The sequence below is a fragment of the Artemia franciscana genome, chromosome 5 (genome assembly GCF_032884065.1).
Source record: "Artemia franciscana chromosome 5, ASM3288406v1, whole genome shotgun sequence".
NCBI classification, from domain to species: Eukaryota; Metazoa; Arthropoda; class Branchiopoda; order Anostraca; family Artemiidae; genus Artemia; species Artemia franciscana.
Genome location: NC_088867.1, coordinates 37,663,364 through 37,683,775, shown reverse-complemented (window position 1 = coordinate 37,683,775; position 20,412 = coordinate 37,663,364). Strand labels below are relative to the sequence as shown.

Here is a 20,412-nt window from a genome sequence, read left to right as displayed (position 1 = left end):
GAGCCCTCAGGACAAGGTTTTTAAGTTCTGCCCTGAGAGTATAAAAAGCTTTTATAGAAAGGGTGGTAGAATAAACTTCGGGGGGGGGGGGAAGGCTCATTGAAATATTAATCAGAAGTTCTAGTTTACTCTTCAGGATTTGAAGTGATTGAAGGGTGGATACACCCCCCCCCCACACACACGCACAAACACACATTTTATTTTCCTGAAAAGCATCTGATTGAAATTTTGAGATGGCTGTTTTTTGTCATACTTACTTCAAAAAAGGCTCAATCAATTGGAAATTGAAAGGTCCTGTTTTAATAGTCAAAAGTGATCGGAGGGCAGCAAGCCCCTCCCCCAATATTAATCAATTCTCAAAACACATCTAATCCCAATTTTGAGGTAGCCATTTTGCTCAGCGTAGTTGAAAGACCTAGAAATTAGATCTTCGGGGATGACATCCCCCCACAGCCCTAAGCCCGAGGGTTGTCATTTATGGCCCAAGGGTATATAAGGTTTTTATGGAAATGGTGGTCATATAAACTCCAGAGGCGGGTAGTTGGATTGGAAATCAGATGTTCTAGATCCCTGTTTAAGATCTGAAGATATCGGGGGCACCTTTCCCCCCCCCCCACCTATGTTGTATTTTCCACAAATGCACCCGAAAAAATTTTGAGATAGTCGTTTGTTCAAAATAGTGCAAAGATCCTAGAATCGGGCCTTTGAAGTGGACAGAATCCCCTAGAGTCTGGGGGTAAGGGTTCTAAGTTATGTCTCGGGGGCGTAACCTTACGCCCTGGGGGGACCGTGTTCCATCATCGAGCATACGATGATTTAGAATTCTATAGTCAAGTTTAACGTTATATATATGCGGGACGAAACATGTTTTCTTATAAAATAATTACAAACAGGAGAAAGCCTTTGACTATTTCTTAGTTGGAACAGTAAGAAAAAACCTCAAAGAATGAGGCAGCTAAAAAAGTTAAATATTGATCCATACCCCAGGGCATCAACTTTTCAAAAGATGGTCCTATCACATTAACTTTTAGTTATCATATGGTCTGTTCTTTACTATGTTTCATATATTTCTACAACCTTGAGACCGATGTCCTCTTTTATATCGAATATACGAATTCTTATTTAAATATAGACTAAAATTTGTTCTTTAAGTACATCCTGTTTTTCCCAGCCAATAGATTTTCCTTGTTATTCAAGCCAAGGGACGGTAAGTTTTCTATATAGGGGTTTTGAAAAAAAACGGTTCTAATGCTGCTGTGTTATTTTGGATCTGCCACTATTTGCAGGATTGAAGGGCTAATATTTTTTTTTAGTATTAGACGTGATTGTCTCTTAATAGGTTGCTAGCTACCACTGTAACCTTAAAATGCTGCTCCTGCTGAAATCATAATCTGGTTACTATTGGCCGTGATCATCTTTTACTATATTGCATCTGTCACTAATTTTACTGTGGTATAGAGTTCGTTCTTTATTATATATACAGTCATGATACCGATAAAACTTGAACAATCTGTATTTATCTAGATGGCAGTGGTAGCTAGCAGCCTTGCAAGAGACGCTCACGTCCATTACTAAGAAATTCGATAGCCAATATATCCTAAAGTTAGTGTCAGATTAAAACACAAAGAACACTATTATAACCACTTTGTCCAATACTCCTCTATAGGAAAATAGCAGTTCCTTGGCTTGAACAAAGAAGAAAATGTCTTGGCTTGAAAAAAAAGAAAAGTGACTTAAACTACGATATTCGGCATCCAAGGCGTTTTTTTTTCCATTTTTTTCTCTCAGCTACCTGGACACTGAAAAATCATAAAAAGCTGTTTAATGGTTCATTTTAAAGAAAATGGCCTTTTGTAATTAAAAATAAATAATTTCTAAAAAAGAATCAATTTAAAAAAATGTATTTTCCTGTAAAAAAATTATGAATATATCCGGGTTGCAGCAGCACCAAGTAACCTAGCAATATAATCAAGAACGACGGTTCTGCCGATATTTAATAAGAGTTTAATCAAGAACAACCTCTTTTCCAAAGTGAATAAAAAAGTATGTTTTGAAAAGTAGCTTCTTTGGGGCGAAGTGTTTTATCTAACAGTCTTCACTGCCTGATATTCTGTTATTTGCTTTTATTAACTTTGTTATATTCTTGCAGTAAAGAACAAACTCTATGCGATAGTGACCAGAAAATTGAATTAAAAGACAATTTTGATGCCAATCCAGTTGAAATGCAATCCTATCCAAAGAACAATCTGCGAATATAATAAAAAATAAACTAAGAATATATTGACGAATAAACCTAGAATATAGTAACGAACAAACCTGAAATACACTACAGAACAAACCAATAACATAGCAGAGTTACATAAGAAATAATGTCATTCAAGAGGATCTAATGCAGTACTTATTAATAGAAGTCTTGTTTGAACTTTAAATTAATAAATGCGTAAAAATTGCCTGCTACAGGAATTGAACATGCAACATTCAGAGTAGAATTCCAAAACACTATCAACTGCTCATAACTTAAGGTTACATAAAGGATTGATATAGTTCAATATGAATGGGAACTAAGGAAGTTCCATCAGATATAACTGAAACCTAGCAAAGGAAAAGCTACGAAATATATTAACTAAAAGTTACCATAGTAAGATCATCTTTTGACAATTGATCTGGGTTCCAGCGGTAGCTACTAGCCTAGTAAGAGATGACCACGTCCAATATTAAGAAATATAATTACCCATAACTCCTAAAAAAAAGTAAAGTAAGATCAAAACAAGAAGTACAATATTAGAACCACCTTGTCCGAAACCCCAATATAGGAGACTTTTCATTGCTTGGCTTGAACAACAAGGGAAATATATTGGCTTGAAAATCAAGAAAAGTGGTTGCAATCACGGTCTTCTTCATATGCAGCATCTTTTTTTTCTTTTCTTCAGATAGTGGGGTATTTAAACATTTTATAGAGCTGTTTGATGGCTCATTTGAACGGAAATTGATGGTACTAAAGTCCTCTTGTCAATAAAAAAATAACTTTTAAAATATAATCAATTTATTCCGAAAAAATAATTTTTTATTTACAAAATTGATGAATGATGTCAGAATCATAGGCTGTTATCCAGAGAGCAGTGGTAGCTAGCAGCCAAAAAAAAATAATCACGCCTATCCGGGTTGCAATGGTAGCTAGCAAACTACTAAGAGACGATCACGTTCCTTACTAAGATTAAATAAAAAAAAAACTTTTTTTAACTGAAAGTAAGGAGCCACTTTAAAATTTTAAACGAACAGAGATTACTTCGTATATGAAAGGGGCTACTTCTTCATCAACGCCCCACTCTTTACGGTGAAGTTTGACTCTTGTAGCTCTACTTTTTAAAACAGTAAAAAACTTTAGCGTAAAGAGCAGGGCGTTGATGAGGAAGCAGCCCCTTTCATATGCTCCTATCTTCTCTTAGTAGATGTAAAAGTAAATAAAATGTCATGCTGTTAGCTATAATGAAATCAGTGTATTTTTAAATATAAAACTAGATAATTAATAAAAAATAGTTTTAAAAATAGAATAACTTTTTCCGAAAAACTGTATTTTTCTACAGCTTTATTGTAGTAAATGCTATAAACAGCTACGAAAATAAAGATAGAATTTTTAACATTATAAAAAAAATATATATAGCTACGTAATACAGTAAATCTCTTATGGTTTTAACAAATATCTGGTTTGTCAACTGAACCTAGAGTAATTCCTAAAAATTGTAAAGAAAATAATTTTATTTCGTCTCTCAGTTCAAAGTTCTCTTAAAGTGTGTGTCTCCATAAATATTTCTTATATCTCCAAAGATAAAGAAATTCAATTTTTTTTTTATGCAAACAAGAAAAACAATTATACTAGAAAAGTTCAAACTAGAAAAATACCTGAAAATTTTTAAATTAGGTTTGCTTTTGTTTGATTTAATCAACAAAAATTTTATTTCATCTCTGACCAAAGTCATAATTGTCTCCTTGAACCAAGCTTTTTTTTACTCAAGTCCCAAAGGGCGTCTCGCTGGAACATTGTGCTCTATTTTCGTAGAAAAAGGATTTAATTTTTTTGTTATATCAGCTTATAGTTCATAATCTCTAAAATTATTATGTCAGCTGCAAAATTATTTATGGTGTCTGAGCAACAGTTTTAGTTTTTTAATTCAAACAAGAAAAATGTATGAAATTTTTTAAAATTAGTTTTGTTTTGTCCATCCACTCGATGCGTTGCATTATCGGTATAAGTTTTAAACTTTAGAATACTTTATAACTTTAAAAAATTGAGAATTCAATATGTTATTATGGTATTTTACGATTTTTTTCAGTCTTTACGTCGCTAATGCATCAGATCCTATAAACAGAAAATTAACTGAGCTTACATTCCATAAGGGCCATAAAATTAAAAACTTTCCAGAATTACAATGCAAAGGAGATTTGTGTCTGGAGACTAAAGTGGATTATTTTATTTGTAAGAAATTAGTTAACCCGCATGATATTGACTGGGATTGTACTGGTTATTACAATACTAAACATTATCCTAAAGAAGCCAAAGAAGTCACCAATTGTAAAAAAAAGGTCGAGTGTGATGATTATAACCAAGATTGCCGCCTTATTTACACTTGTTATTCCGATATGAATGGTTCCTTTCTTTCGATATTGGCAGTAGTAATGTTTGGGCCACTCTTATGTTTGTTTTTCTTAGTTTTCTTGATTTTCTGCTTTTTTCCATTGCTTATTTTCTGTCGTGCTTGCTGTGCTTTCTCTGCTTGTTGTTGTTGTGCAGCCTAACCAAACAAGGAATTTTTAGCGTAAGACGGCTGGTATCTATCTATCTAAATCTATCTATCTATCTATCTGTTACAATATGACGTCAAGATAGCTTTCATTTAAATACATGACGTCATATTCAATGTGACGTCTTATTCAAAATAAATATTTGTGGCTCAGAGAAAAAGTACCATTATATTGTGGCTCAAAGAGAAAATATCACTAATGTCAAAAAGAAATTACCCTATAATGTCACACAAAAGGGAACACCAGGAGGAAACACCAGAGCATCGTAAAACCAGGCTTGCAGCTCAAAGAGAGAGGGCCAGATTAGGAATGTCCATCTTACGTCAACGATAGCGTGTCGAAGAGCCACCAGAGCAACGCAAAAACCGGCTTGCAGCTGACAGAGATAGGAAAAAAGAAGGCTTACTGAGGAATCACAAGAGCAACGCGAAACCAAGCTTTTGGCTTTACGTCAACGAAGGCATGTCGAGGAACCACCAGAGCAACGCAAAGCCAGGCTTGTGGCTGACAGAGTTAGTAGGAAAAATGCGTATCTATGTATTACAAAAGCAAAAATATACGTAAAAAAATATAAAATATACGTAAAAAATATACGTAACTTAAAAATTAACTTACGTAACAAACTTTTATATTCTTAAATTTTTATTATGTATATGAGGGGGTTTGTATTCGTTCATACCTCGCTCTTTATACTAAATCGTAAGTTTTGTCCCAACTCTTAAAGAATGACCCCTGAATCAGAAAGGCCGTAGAATAAATAGTTAAAATTACTAAGAATACTATAGCATAAAGAGCGAGATATTTATCTCCTCCTAAATACCTCGCTCTTTATAAAGTATTTTTAGACCCCCTCATATGCGTAATAATCTCTGTTCATTTTAAGTCTCAATACAACTCCTTACTTTCAATTGACAAAAAACTTTTCCATCTTTAATGACCAGAGTGATTAAAACTTCACAATCAATTCCCGCCACTGAAAGCTCGATTAAGTGGTAATTTAGCAGGGATTTAATCAGCAGGAACTTAGGAGAATAATCATTAAATTCTTTAAACTCAAATTTGATTAAAAATGATCTAACAAAATAATTTACTAAACCGATTTATAATAATATTGAACCAGCTACGAAAAGGCCTTTGAGACAGGCTGCTAAAATGCAAGGGTTGGCTCTGAGAAGTTGCATTTAATCACTTTGTTCTCTTTAGTTTGAATGAATTTACATTCTCACTCCATTCTTTTTGTCAGTCCTGGTTGAATTTCGTTGAAGTAAGGATGCTAAGGCTGTTTTTACAAAAGTTTTATAAAAAGTACTATTAGTTTTAATTCTCACATTTTAATGTAAGTTTATTTATATATGCATATTTTCTCTCTCATTCTCGTCCTGTGCTGAAGACGGCCCTTGGACATAGGGCCTAAATATTCACGGAACTGATTTCCACTGTATTGAAAAGATTTTCCCTATTGTTTCTACTTTGTATTTGTTGGTTTTAAAAAATGAGGTATTTTTAACTTGCGAAGGAGTGATCGGATCTTAATGAAATTTTGTATTTAGAAGGACCTCGTAACTCAGATCTCTTATTTTAAATTTTGACCGGATCCAGAGTCATTGGGGTGGGGGGGCTGGCAATCTTGGAAAACGCTTAAAGCGGAGAGATTAGGATGAAACTTGGTGGGAAAAATAAGCAAAAGTCCAAGATATGTAACAGAAATAACCGGATCCGCTCTCTTTGGTGGAGTTGGGGGGAGTAATTCGGAAAAATTAGAACAAATGAAGTATTTGTAACTTATGAACGGCTAATCAGATCATAATGAAATTTGATATTTTGAAGAATCATGTGCTTTAGAACTGTCATTATATATCTCGACTAGATATGGTGACATTGGAGGAAGCTGGAGGGGGAAAGTTATAGATATGATTGACATAATTGGAACGGATCCGTTCTCTTTAGGGGAGCTGGGAGCTGTTAATTTGGAAAAATTAGAAAAACTGAGGTATTTTAACTTAACAACAGGTGACCGAATGTTAATGAAATTTGATATTTAGAAGGAACTCATGCCTCAAAGCTCTTATCTTAAATCCTGACCAGATCTGTTGACATTGGAGGGAGTTGGAGGGGGAAACTGGAAATTTTGGAAAACGCTTATAAATGTCGTAGATACGTGATTAATGTAACCGAACTGGATCCGTTCTCATTGGGGGAGCTATGGGGTGGGGTTCAGTACTTTGGCGAGTTTGGTGCTTCTAGACATGCCAGGACGATAAAGATTGGGAGGCGTGTCAGAGATCTGCACATATTGACTTGATAAGGACGTTTTCTCCGATTCGACCATCTGAGGGGCTGACGGGAAAGGGAAAATTAGAAAAATTAAGGTATTTTTAACTTACGATCGGGTGATCGGATCTTAGTTAATTTTGATATTTAGAATTATCTCGTGACTCAGAGCTCTTATTTTAAATCCCGACCGGCATTAAGCATATGATTTTCCTTCTAAAACAATGTATTGACTCTTAGAATTTTGCCAGAGCTCATACCATATGCGCTCTTGGCTCTTCCGACCTCGTCACAAGTATCTTTTGAGCTCTTAGCTCTTGTTTTGTTTGTCTTTTTTATGTGTCTGTCTATGTATCTTTTTTGCCATCCTTATGTATTTCCGTGTATAATTTTTTTCTGCAGTGTTTCTGTGTTTCTTTTTATGCATCTGTTTGTGTGTATGTGTCTTTTTTGGACTCGTAAGACTCTGGTAAATACCCAGTTAACCTACCTCATACTCTAGTAAACCCCCTTGAGTTCGGTATTTGTACCTATGTTTCTGAAAATTCCTTTTCTTGCATCTCCGACTTTTGAATAAATTGACTTTCGCATATCTGTTGTAATGTTTCACCGAGAAAATAAACTTGGCAAGAATGACAAGCAAAGAAAAGCAAAGAAAACTTGGCATAACCAAAAATGTTATGGCTTCTGTCGAAGCATAGGCGTATACAAGGGGCTAGTAGCTCCAGTAGTAAACCGATATAGGGCTACGATGGAATTTATTGGAGGGATACTACTATTGTGCATAAGCAAATTAATTTACAGTATGATGATACTTTTAAACCAAGAAATGCTGTTGAAAGGGCTTAAGAGAAGATTAATGAGGCTATTCGAAAGGGAGGTTAAACAGAAATTAAGAGTCTTTTACGTTTGTAAGCGGAATTAACAGGACAAATAATTTGAAAAGAATGGAAGAGCATATCTATCAAATTAATCAACTGAGGTTCCTTTGAAGCTAATCAGAGACCTTCTAGAAGTAATGGCCACGTCAATATCGTTCTTGATCTAAAAAAACGCAAAATTTATAAACAAAAACTTCACTAATTAATACCTTCTTAATGTTCTTTTCTATCTCACGTCTGGTATCCTCTTCCAATTTTGCGCGTTACTTATTGTTCTTGTTATGGCTCGGCTGAAGATCCTTATAACATATTATAATTATTGCGCCAACCGGATAATGGACTTTATAAGGATGGCAAAGAGTTTAAATTTTAAAGAGGTAAATCAGCAGAATAGGTTAATAATTATCGTGATGTTACTGTGTGACAGTCCAGCCTTAATTAGCCTTGATTCTGAAGAGGATGTATGTAACAATCGACCCACCAGCAAAGTGAACAAAGTGGTTCTGAGTCATTTGGCGATAAGGCATTTGTACTGTGATTAAAGAAGGAATTTCACCAACCTCCAATTTTAATTGAATCAAAGAACGGGGTCCTGATGCATATGATCAAACTAGGCGTCAGAAAGATTTAACTTTTTCCTGGTAATAATTATAAGGGGTACAAAAATTATTGGGGCTCAGTGATATAAAATGGAGTTATGAGGAGAGAATGGAGCTCATAAAGTTAACGATAATTAATTTTTCTTGGTTACATCCAATGGGACAGTCAAATAGGAAACAATTCATCTTAATATTGGGTGGGAATCGGATAATCTTTCTTCCTTTTCTTTATTTTTGAAGTAGGAACAAACAGATCATCAGAGCCAGCGCTTTTGCTTTGTTTGTATTTAAGAGCCTTAATCCTTTTATGTATTGTATTCTTTTTCCTAGAGTTACTTTGTGAAAAAGTGGCCCTAAGAAAATTTGAACGGCCTCATTAAATTAGACACTAAAACGTCTAGAGCTTTATTTAAGATTCAGAAGTTATCGGTGAGCAGCCGATCCCCTCTGCATTACTCTTTTTTTCACCAATACTCAACACTTGAAAGATATTTGATAATTGAGATAAACATTTCATTTGAAACAGTTAAGGGATTGTATACTTGTTGATAGGGGATGACATAACCCTCAGAAAACCTAGGACTAAGAATATCTCAGAGATAGTTAAGGGAACGTAAGTTGAAAATTTGAGGGAAAGTTGATAGGGTGTTCAACAAAATCAAAAGACATTACGCCCATCCAAGATGATGCATGGGTACACGTAAGAAATCTCAAAAACAGATGAGGGTATTAAGATAAATTTTTGGAATTATTGTAAAGAGTGATTGAATAAAAAGGAATCTCTCGAAAAACAAATTACTATAGCAGCTTAAACTAGTTCATTATCTCGGAAATCTAGGCTTAATATTTGTCTAGATATCCGATGAGAGAAATATATTATTTTTCATACTTTGAAGTTGACATTGCTTTTTGTTCTGTCAAAATTCATGAATCATCTCAGATATCTTTTGGATTATGCTTTGATGATAAATGTTTCCAATAATTAGGGCCGCACATTGGCCCAAGAAACACCTGTCTTCATATTAATTGGTTTGAAAACAAACTTGAAAATGACCTGAATTTCGGTACGAGCTTGGTAGAGGATTTTTTCTTTTACAGCATGGATACACGGAGTGAAATAAAAAATCGAAAAGATCTCTTTGCTTCAAACTGGAGTTGAAATTATAGGACATAAAGTCTCTAGAAGTTCATTAAGCCGTTGGTACATGAAACAGCAGTGATTGAAAGCGTTCCCAGACAGAAAAATTTTAAATATTTGTTCGCCCTAGCCTTTTTTATTCCATATTTTTTTAAAATTTCATAATCTTAATTTATGCAATAAATTGTCTGCTTATAGCAACGTACCTTTTTTGGGTCAAAGAAATATTAAGAAATGTCTTGTTGTTTTGACTATCTCCAAAACAAGATAATTAATTTTAATGTAAATTCAGCAATAATATTAGTAAACAATATGATCTGGAATATTAATAGAAGAATAAACGACTCAAATAGAGATAAACTCCACAATTCTATTAGATAAGCTATTATACAAACATTACAACAAGACAGAAGATATTTAACCGCGAATTAATAGAGTTGAAAGAGGAAGATTCAAAGCATAAGATCAGTAGCAAATGTAAGAAAAGTCAGAAAAATTTAAAGTCTTTGCTCGCCCTAGCCTTTTTAACTCCATATTTTTCAAAAATTTCAAAATCTTAATTTATGCAATAAATTGTCTGCTTAGAAGCAACATACCTTTTTTTGGTCAAAGAAATATAAAGAAACGTCCAGTTGTTTTGACTAACTCCAAAACAAGATAATTAATTTTAATGAAAATTCAGCAATAAAATTAGTATACAATATGATCTGGAATTTTAAAAGAAGAATAAACAACTCAAATAGAGATAAACTCCACAATTCTATCAGACAAGCTGTTATACAAAACATTACAACAAGACAGAAGATATTTAACCACGAATTAACAGAGTTGAAAGAGGAAGATTCAAAGCAAAAGATCAGTAGCAGATGTAAGAAAAGTCAGAAAAATTTAAAATCTTGGTTCGCCCTAGCCTTTTTTATTCCATATTTTTCAAAATTTTCAAAATCTTAATTTATTCAATGAATCGTCTGCTTAGAAGCGACGTACCTTTTTTTGGTCAAAGAAATATAAAGAAATTTAACTTAAGAAAAAAAAATTGTCAACAGCTTATGTCCTGTCACTAATAGAAACTTTTATTGTGTGGGGTTTGTTTGTTATCTGATAACTCTGCTGTAGGTAATTTTAAAGACACTTTATGAAAGGAACCTCTTAGTGCCGATTCCAAGACCCTTAGGCTTATGTTGTGAGTGGCCTCAAGGATGTTGAACGTGGCAAATTGAATAAAATAAGCACTCTGTACAACGTCCTACTACCCTCCCAAGATATCTTAAGTGTTAACGGGGCCTGTGCCAAAGTTTTATTTGTGTGTTTCTCAAAGTGACGTGACTTCATAAGCCCAAGCTTAAAAGAGGATCGCACGTACACGAGCGGTTGATTCGCTCAAACGTCAACTGAACAACAACAACAGTAAGTAAGCATAGCAGCGTTGGTTAGAACCTTATTAACTTCAGTATTAAGGGCGGTGGAACGAAGCGGAGACAAAGGATTAGGATACTCTTAAAAAATTATTTAGCCTATCTGTTTGGTCCAGCTGATCCTAAGGTATTTTCAGCAAGATATCGTAAGGGGTTCACACACTGGAACTAAGAATTAATAGCTAAGCTTTCCAAGCACTTTTATTTTAATTACATGGCTGCTAATGTTAAAAAGGTATTACAAAATTATCGTGAGTTATAGTGAAATATATAAAAATTATAGTGAAAAAGCTACGCATACGTTTCCTAAGGCAAGAACCTATTTGAGTGACTACCCCACGTCTGCTGCGTAAACAGGGGCGTTGCGATTCCTATAATGAATTATGTTAGACCTAAAATAATTATTAATTGCACACAACTGATGTAGATAGTTCACTGAGACACCGGCAGTGTCAAACCTTCAAGCTGAAATAAGTGTATCAAAACTGGAAAGAAACATTTTTTGCATCGCCAGATTTTTAATATTTCGTAGCAATACCAGCCTACACTCAATAATGAAGTACAACCATTATAATTTTTTGGTTGGTCTTTTGTCAGCAAAGCTTTTATTTGAGGGCTAGGTTTAAAGGACAATGAAAATTATGAAACACACCTTCAGAAGGTCATGAGATCAATTTTTTGGTATATGAAATCGTATGACCAAGAAGACGAAAAGAGTACAAATTCTTATAAATTAAAATAGGTTAAGAAAATATTTATGCAAAAGATACAAATAAAGAATTAAACTAAAAAAATACCTCTTCAACCTCGCGGTAAGTGTATGCTTCAAAATACAACCATTAATGCATATTAGTATTTCGTCAAAAATTAAATCTTGATGCATTTTTTTACACGATGTACATTCTGCAAAGCAAATAAATAAACAAAGTAATAATTCCGAAAGACTTTTCGTTCCCATGATTTATATGGGACAAGTTCCACCATCAGTAAAGTGAAAATACGAAAACAAAATTACTTAACCACTCATCTTAAAATACGAAATATCTAGAGAACAAAATCAACATCCAAAAATAAAAGCCTAAAATTCCTAGTTAAAATCAAACCTCAAGGCCTTATGTGATATCAAATGATGAGTACATAGTTTCTCAGATCACAATGCCTTTCGATTTACGATTTAAACAATAGTCTTTTAATAGCGAGTGAAAATTTTATGACTGAGAGAAAAGATAAAATTTTACTATAAAATGTAGAAGTGACTCTGTAGATGAGCAAGTTATTTTCATAAATAATATTTTAGATGGAAGTCAGTTAGAGAGTTCACTCCAGCTGCTAGAGTTAAATGAAATCCATTTAATAAAAAGTCAAAAATTCCGTGTCTGCAAGCCAGGATGCATAGTTTCTTGAAACACTAAAGAATATATGGACAGTTAAATAACTTTTTTGTGTAGATACCCTAAACAACGGTTTTCTAACTACAAATTTTAAGTTTCAGACACAATATGGACTGTTTTTCGATAATACACCTATATGCTTAGAGCCTCAGTATCTATATCAATACTTAGACAATAACTTTTGAACTAGATACGAAGTTCCTTGAAAGCACATTGACTATCTCCAAAACAAGATAATTAATTTTAATGAAAATTCAGCAATAAAATTAGTAAATAATATGATCTGGAATATTAAAAGAAGAATAAACAACTCAAATAGAGAAATACTCCACAGTTCTATTAGACAAGCTATTATACAAAACATAACAACAAGACAGAAGATATTGAACAACGAATTAATAGAGTTGAAAGAGGAAGATTCAAAGCAAAAGATCAGTAGCAAATGTAACGAGTTAGCCAGTAGCCTACACACTTGAAAAGTTTGCTAAATCTTCTAGAATGTAAGATTGAGGAAAAGCGGTTTTATAGTCACAAAGACAAATGACGGGGGACAGAATGCATCGGACTTGTAGAATTTGGGCTATATATTTGTATATTAGGGGAGGGGTTAAAATAACCACAAACTTTGTTTGGAGCAATTTTAATTAATGGTCAGTTAGATTAATGATGCTTAAAAAGGTTTCTATAACCTTCTTTGTGAATACAACATTATGGTTTTAATAATTATCATGTAAGCTTTTGAGATTGATTTTATTGTTTTTAATTGAAGTTAAATTATTGTAAGTAGACTTAATTCTATTTCCACAATCAACGTCTGATTTTAGAAGTATTTCTCTTAGAGCATTTGTTCTATAGGGGAGGAATTTATAAGCAGAAATTTTTTTTAAGGGGATTCCAGTTGTTATATTAAAAAGTTCTGGATTCAAATTTGAGACAGTAAGTTTTTTCAACTGAAAATAAGGACCGAGATTAAAATTTAAGACGGACAGAAATTATCCAATATATGAGGGGGACTAGCCCATTCTTTACCTTCCACTTGCTTAACCCCAGGTTTACAGCCTTAAACTTTCATTACTTACAGAATGAAAATTTACATATGAAAGCGTCGCTTTGGAAGTTTACTAGCCCCTTTACAGCACTGTAAGCCTATTTAAACCCTTGGTAATTGTTGTGAAAGATGTATGTACACCTCAAATGATGGTTTATCACATGATGAAAAGATGGATTATCGTCTGGTTGCCACCAAAAGTAAGTAAGTAAGCACCTCAAATAATGCGAATACTGAGCTGATCGAATGATGCAAGAGATTGATTTGTTTTTTAGAAGAAAATGATGTATTTTTTATTCTTTAGGTCTAGAACAATTAACACTTAAGGTTTTGTTTGTTTTGCTTTTAAAAACTCTGAAGCTGTACAAGATTTGGAATTTTTTTGTTTCTTCAACCATAATTTAACTGAATGTGATACCTATAAAGTTTAAAAGGTAAGGTTCGCACCAAAAGATAGAAGATTTTCCAGGCTTTTGTTAAAGCAGAAAACAACTTAATTAAATCCAGCGTATCAGACAACACTGCTGCAGAGGTTTTGGACACTTATCTGTAAAGTTCTAAAAGTGGGTTAGAGTTCTAAAAGGAAAGAAAGATCGTGTTTAAAGCTAAATAAATTATTTTTGGGGTGAGTTGGATAGAAGTTTTATCCTTACACTACCATTTTTGAAGCAAAGATAATAGCGTTTAAAGTAGCTAGTTACGCTATTCTCATGCAATTCTGCTAAAAACGAACTTACATAATGAATATTCTAAAACAAAAGTCTTTATTGTTATATTTCACTGAGCTCTTCTTATAAATTAATATTAATTAAGACCTATCCCTCCCTTTCGTACGATTAGCTGATATGTGCTCAACGAGATTAAGTATTTAGAACTAATGATCTTAATTCTAATGCAAATGTATCTTACCATTCAGTTTCAAGAAGAAAAACTATTATATTTATTTATCCAGGTAATGTTTCTTAGCATAATATAGTTTTACACACTTTACATTACAAGTATCTAGCACTGAATAGGTCAATGTCAAGTAAGATGTTTAGTTTAAAAGCTCTGCAGAATGGAAATAGAAACACATATTTACCAAGATTAAATTACAGAAAAAATAAGTTAAATTATCAATTGTTTATACATTCGTCACATTTTCTTCACATTGAAGTTTTTTGGATTGTCAAAATAGTATCTTCTTTGAAGCTGCGAAGAAAATTAGTCCAAGAAAAGTATCAACTGAAATACCTGCGCAAATCACAAAATTACACAAAAGCTTAGGCCGCAGGTCTTAACAGCTTGTTCCTTTTCCATTAGAGCCATTTCGTCATCAAGGTAACTGATCTCAGGTATGACGACCTTAGTTTCGACAGATTTTTGAATAGGTTTCAGAAGTTCTTCAGGTACCTCGGTAGTCCCAGGACAATCAGTTGCCCAGGGACCAAGTAATTGTCATCTAAAAAGAATCAAAATCATAAGTTCTTCAACTGTTATTAATTTAACTGAAGTAAAACGGCTTAAAGCTCTTCCTGATTCCCCTATTGACCCTTTTGGTCCAGTATAGCCGTTTGAAAAAGAAAGTATGTTACACAGGATCGGTTAAGTATGCATCTCGGTGAATATATTTATTGTAGAACCAAACAGTTTTATAAAGTGTCGTTTCTTTCCATTTTGCTTTGGCAATGAAGATATTTATAGCATATGCTTTGGAAAATAGATCTACGATTGTGAGTCGCGTTAAAAATAATACAAGATTTGACAGTACAACAGGATATGACAGATTAGATGTAAAACGCTACTCTTGATAAGTTACTGCATAAATCTGGACTGCATATTATAGTGCGACATTTCTAAATATTGTTTGACTCTAGTCAATGGTGGCAGCAAATGTTTCGTTTTTCTGTTTACTTAAGTTGTATTTCTACTTTCGAGTAGAAATATCCACTGTAGAAGTCGGGCACATGGCTCAAACGGAAATTAGAATACAATGTGGAAATACTTAATATATAAAATAGTTCCTTGGCTTCATTGAGAAAACATGCCCTCAATATAAGAAATAGAAACATTTACACATCCAATAGACGAACATCTTACAGATATGTAAGTGCTGCCATTGACTGCTACACCCGTTTAATTTTATACTATCGATTATTTTTTCATTTAACAGTGTTTTGTGTATTAAAGGTGAAACTATCCTATAGCAAAGACCCATAAGCCTTCAATGCATTATTATTTATTATTTTTCCCAGAGGCACTTTATATGGAAGGACTGGTTTCATAAATTCTGAAAAGGGACTCATTCTATTGAAAACCAAAAGTTCTAGGGTATGTTTAAGAGTAAAAAAGGATCCCTTTCATTCAGTTAGTTTGTAGTTGCTCTTTGATTCTCATTGAAGTAACTCGCATAGCTGTTTTTCCTTACGTGGATAAGTAGCGACAATTGTATTTATTATATTTGGTGGTGGTTTTTATTTGTTTTTAGATTAGTTTTCTTTTAATTTTCTATCTTGTGCTGAAGACGCCTTGTTTTATACAAGCGAAATATCCGCGTTGTTTTAGTCTTTTAATTCTACTGGCCGTCGTCTCGTGTTGTTTTCTTTTTTTGTAGAGTTTTATCTCTCTTGATTGTTTATTTTCCTTTCATTCATGATTTCACAAAATGTATCTGATAAAAATTTTGAGATAGCCGTATTGTTCAAAATGGTCAAAACATCAAATAACTATGCCTCCAGGCATATCACAATATCCGCCACAGCCCCGGGGACAAGGGCTGTATTTGTAAGCTATGTAAGTTTCCCATTGTTAATAAATAAGGTTTTTGTTGGGAAAAGAAGGTGTATTTTGATTTTGGGTCTCAAAGTGGCTTACGATATTAAGCTTAACATTTAAGGAAACGTTGAGAATTGTCCTGCACCCAATTAAAATATATAAAAGCTTGCTTGCTTTCAGAAATAAGTATCAGCAATATGTAAGAAACGACTGAAGGTATTAAGTTCATATTTTCAAGGTATGTTGAGGGGATGTTGAAGAGGGAATGTGCCACCATCCTCCCTCACCTCTTTTACTTCTTTATGCGTTCTCTCTGCCGAACGCTGATCAAACTTCTAAAAAATAATTTTGTTCAAACTAGTGGAAAGGTCTAATAGATATGCCTCTAAGAATACCATGCAATGCACAGCCCTGGGGCAAGGATTGTAAATTACGAAAATCTACCCATTGCTTACAAGCAGGATTTATCATTAGAAAAAAAGGAAATATTTGATTCTGAGTGTATCTGACAAGGCCAAGAGTATTAAAGTGAAGCTTTGAAGAATTTTGACGCATATGGAAATTGAAATCTTAAGGTACTATGTACAGCAAGTTTATCAAAAAGGATGTTCCGCAATACCTCAAGAACAGCTGAGGGTATTAGGATTTAACTTTTAGGACATGTTGAAGGGAGTGTTGAAAAGTGCTTGGAGGGCTACCAGCCCCTGTTCCATGTCTTTTTTAGCTGATCTTCCTCTAAAATTATTCGATCCAAATTTTGAAATAGTCATCTTGTTGAATGTAGTCTAAAAGTCAAATTACTATGCCTCTGAGGATGAAACAGCCTTCCACAGCTTTCAACAGGCATGCCGAACACAATCAAAGCACAATGGACGCCTGCTTGCTGTTAAAAGGGCGTATCAGCAATATCAAAGAAGCACCTGATGCTATTGACTTGAAACTTCATGGTGATTTTCAAAAGTTGTCAGAGGGCAACCCCCACCCCTTTTCCTTTTTAGTTGCTGTCTCTCCTCAAGACTAATAAAAATTTGAAAAGTTGATTTTGTTCAAAATAGTCATAAGGACAAGTAAATATGCCTACAGTGTGCAAATCTCCCACACCACCCACGGTAAGGGTTGTAAATAATAGAATTTGCCCTCTTTTACTTCCAGTATTTATCATTAGAAAAGGAGGGTGTTGTCGACTCTTGGCATTTTCAGAAAGGCTAAGGGTATTAAGGTGAAGCTTCAGGGATTTTTTTGATGCCTGGTAAACTAGATGTTACAAGAGTATGGTTTGCAAAATTTGGATAAGTTGTTGCGGTCCATTCCAAATCTAAACTTGTCATTTGGAGGAAACAATTTGGTTGCTGGAGGTGATTTCCGACAGTCTTTACCAATTTAACAAAAAAAAACTCATCTTTGAAAGTATTTTCAACACATTTTCTTGGTCTTGGGAAAAGTAAATAATTCCGAAAATGACTTCAATGAAATCAAATTACCAGAAGATATGTCTTCCAGTGGTAATTTAACTGAGCAAGTACTTGGATACTGTCTGTCAAATTAAATAAAAAAACTAGTTTTTTTTAACTGAAAGTAAGGAGTAACATCAAAATTTAAAACAATTAGAAATTATTCTGTATATGACTTTTAACGCTTGTTGAGAGAAAACATTTCCCACATGAGCGATATGTACCATATTATAGGAGACACTTCAAAATCAAAAGTTTTAACATAACAAATCGATTGAATGATTACATTTCAGAGACTGCCACTACAGGGTTTTAACGAGGTTGAGAACAAGATCCGCATTTGCTTGATTATTACTACTATAACGGTAATTTCCGTTTTTTCTATATTGACCCCTAGCCTAGTTCTTCTGTTTAGGCTCGTTAAAAGGCAAATTTTCAAACAGTTCGTGGTAACGAACTGTAGTAAGGAGCGACCCGGCTCAATAGTAACCAAAACTCTAAAAAATTGAATTTTGATATCAATAGCTACATCAAAAGAATCGCATTTTAATGCTCATTTTAAATATATAAATTTCATGAAGTTGAGTATTACCCATCAAAAGTTACGAGCCTGAGAAAATTTGCCTTATTTAGGAAAATAGGGGAAAACACCCCCTAAAAGTCGTAGGATCTTAACGAAAATGACACCATCAGATTCAGCGTATCTGAGAACCTTATTGTAGAATTTTCAAGCTTCTATCTACAAAAATGTGGAATTTTGTATTTTTTGCCAGAAGACAAATCACGGGTGCGTGTTTATTTGTTTTTTTTTCCAGGGGTTATCGTATCGACCAAGTGGTCCTAGAATGTCACAAGAGGGCTCATTCTAACGGAAATGAAAAGTCCTAGTGCCCTTTTTAAGTGACCAAAAAAATTGGAGGGCATCTAGGCCCCCTCCTACGCTCATTTTCCCCCAAAGTCAACGGATCAAAATTTTGAGATAGCCATTTTGTTCACCATAGTTGAAAATCATAATAACTATGTCTTTAGGGATGATTTACTCCCCCATAATCCCTGGGGGAGGGGCTGCAAGTTAAAAACTTTGACCAGTGTTTACATATAGTAATGGTTATTGGGAAGTGTACAGACGTTTTTAGGGGGATATTATTTTGTTTGGGGGTGGGGCTGAGGAGAGGGAGCTATGTCGGAGGATATTTCCTTGGAGGAATCTGTCATGGGGGAAGAAAAATTCAATGAAAAAGGCGCAGGATTCTCTGGCATTATTATAAGAAAACAATGAAAAATAAACATGAAAACGTTTTTTCAAATGAAAGGAAGAAGTACCATTGAAACTTAAAACGAACAGAGATTATTACGCATATGAGGGGTTCTAAAAATACTTTAGCATAAAGAGCGAGGTATTTAGGAGTAGATAAATACCTTGCTCTTTATGCTAAAGTATTTTTAGAAATTTCAACTATTTATTCTACGGCCTTTCTGATTCAGGGGTCATTCTTAAAGAATTGGGACAAAACTTACGATTTAGTGTAAAGAGTGAGGTATTAACGAGGGTACAAACCCCCTCGTATACATAATAAAATATAAGGTTATGAAAGTTTGTTACGTAAGTTAATTCTTAAGTTACGTATATTTTTTACTAATAAAAACGTTCGTTAAAAATTAAAAGTTCTAGTTGCCTTTTTAAGTAACCGAAAAATGGGAGGTCAGCTAGGCCTCATTCTTCACCCCTTATTTCTCAAAATCGTCTGATCAAAACTAAGAGAAAGCCATTTAGCCAAAAAAAAGAATTAATATACAAATTTCATTTTAATAATCTATGTGCGGAGAGCCAAAACCTAACATGCATTAATTCAAAAACGTTCAGAAATTAAATAAAAAAAACTAATTTTTTAGCTGAAAGTAAGGAGCGACATTAAAACTTAAAACGAACAGAAATTACTCCGTATATGAAATGGGTTGTCCCCTCCGCAGTCCCTCGCTCTTTATGCTAAAGTTTGACTCTTTACCGCAATTCTACTTTTTAAAACAATTAAAAGCTTTAGCGTAAAGAGCAAGGGATTGCGGAGGGGACAACCCATTTTATATACGGAGTAATTTCTGTTCGTTTTAAGTTTTAATGTCGCTCCTTACTTTCAGCTAAAAAAATTAGTTTTTTTTATATTTAATCTCATAGAGACCCCATAGTGTGCTGTTTAGGAGTAACAGAACATATGCATATGAAATAAAACTGAGACCACAGCCCTCCAGAAAAAATTGCCTTAAGCAAGACTAATAACAGAATAAATATTAAAATTTAAGATAATGAGGTTTCGAGAAGACCCTTGTTGAGCTACCTCAAAAAGTTCCATGTCTTTTATAAGTGGGAATACCAATCATGGAGAACTAAGACAATATGGCACTTGAGGTGCACCTTAGGGTAAGAGACTTTTGACGGAGATTTTGAACCCTCAATTGGGTGCAAAATTAATTCAAAAGATACCGAATGCATTCTGATCTATCAAAATGCCATGTCTGCCATATCTCAAAAATAGGCAAGGGTGTTAAGTTGAAACTTTAAAGGGAGGTCGAAATAAACAAAAGTTACTGTGCACATCCAGCTTATAAAAATGGTGTCAGAAACACATTAGGAACAATTAAGCCCATTAGGGTAGAACTTTCAGAAAA

At 33.8% G+C, this 20,412-nt stretch overlaps 1 protein-coding gene across 4 annotated transcripts in view; it reads right to left on the bottom strand.

Moving 5' to 3' along the window:
- Positions 1–10,341: 10,341 nt before the first annotated feature.
- LOC136027364 (voltage-gated potassium channel subunit beta-2-like) overlaps positions 10,342–20,412 on the bottom strand; it is a 210,845-nt gene continuing 200,774 nt past the window's right edge. For all 4 annotated transcript variants that reach the window (XM_065704535.1, XM_065704538.1, XM_065704537.1 and 1 more), the window contains one exon: positions 10,342–14,984. In XM_065704535.1, coding sequence (XP_065560607.1) covers positions 14,981–14,984 — 4 coding nt within the window. In that variant the 3' untranslated portion in view covers positions 10,342–14,980. The remainder of the gene's footprint in view (positions 14,985–20,412) is intronic.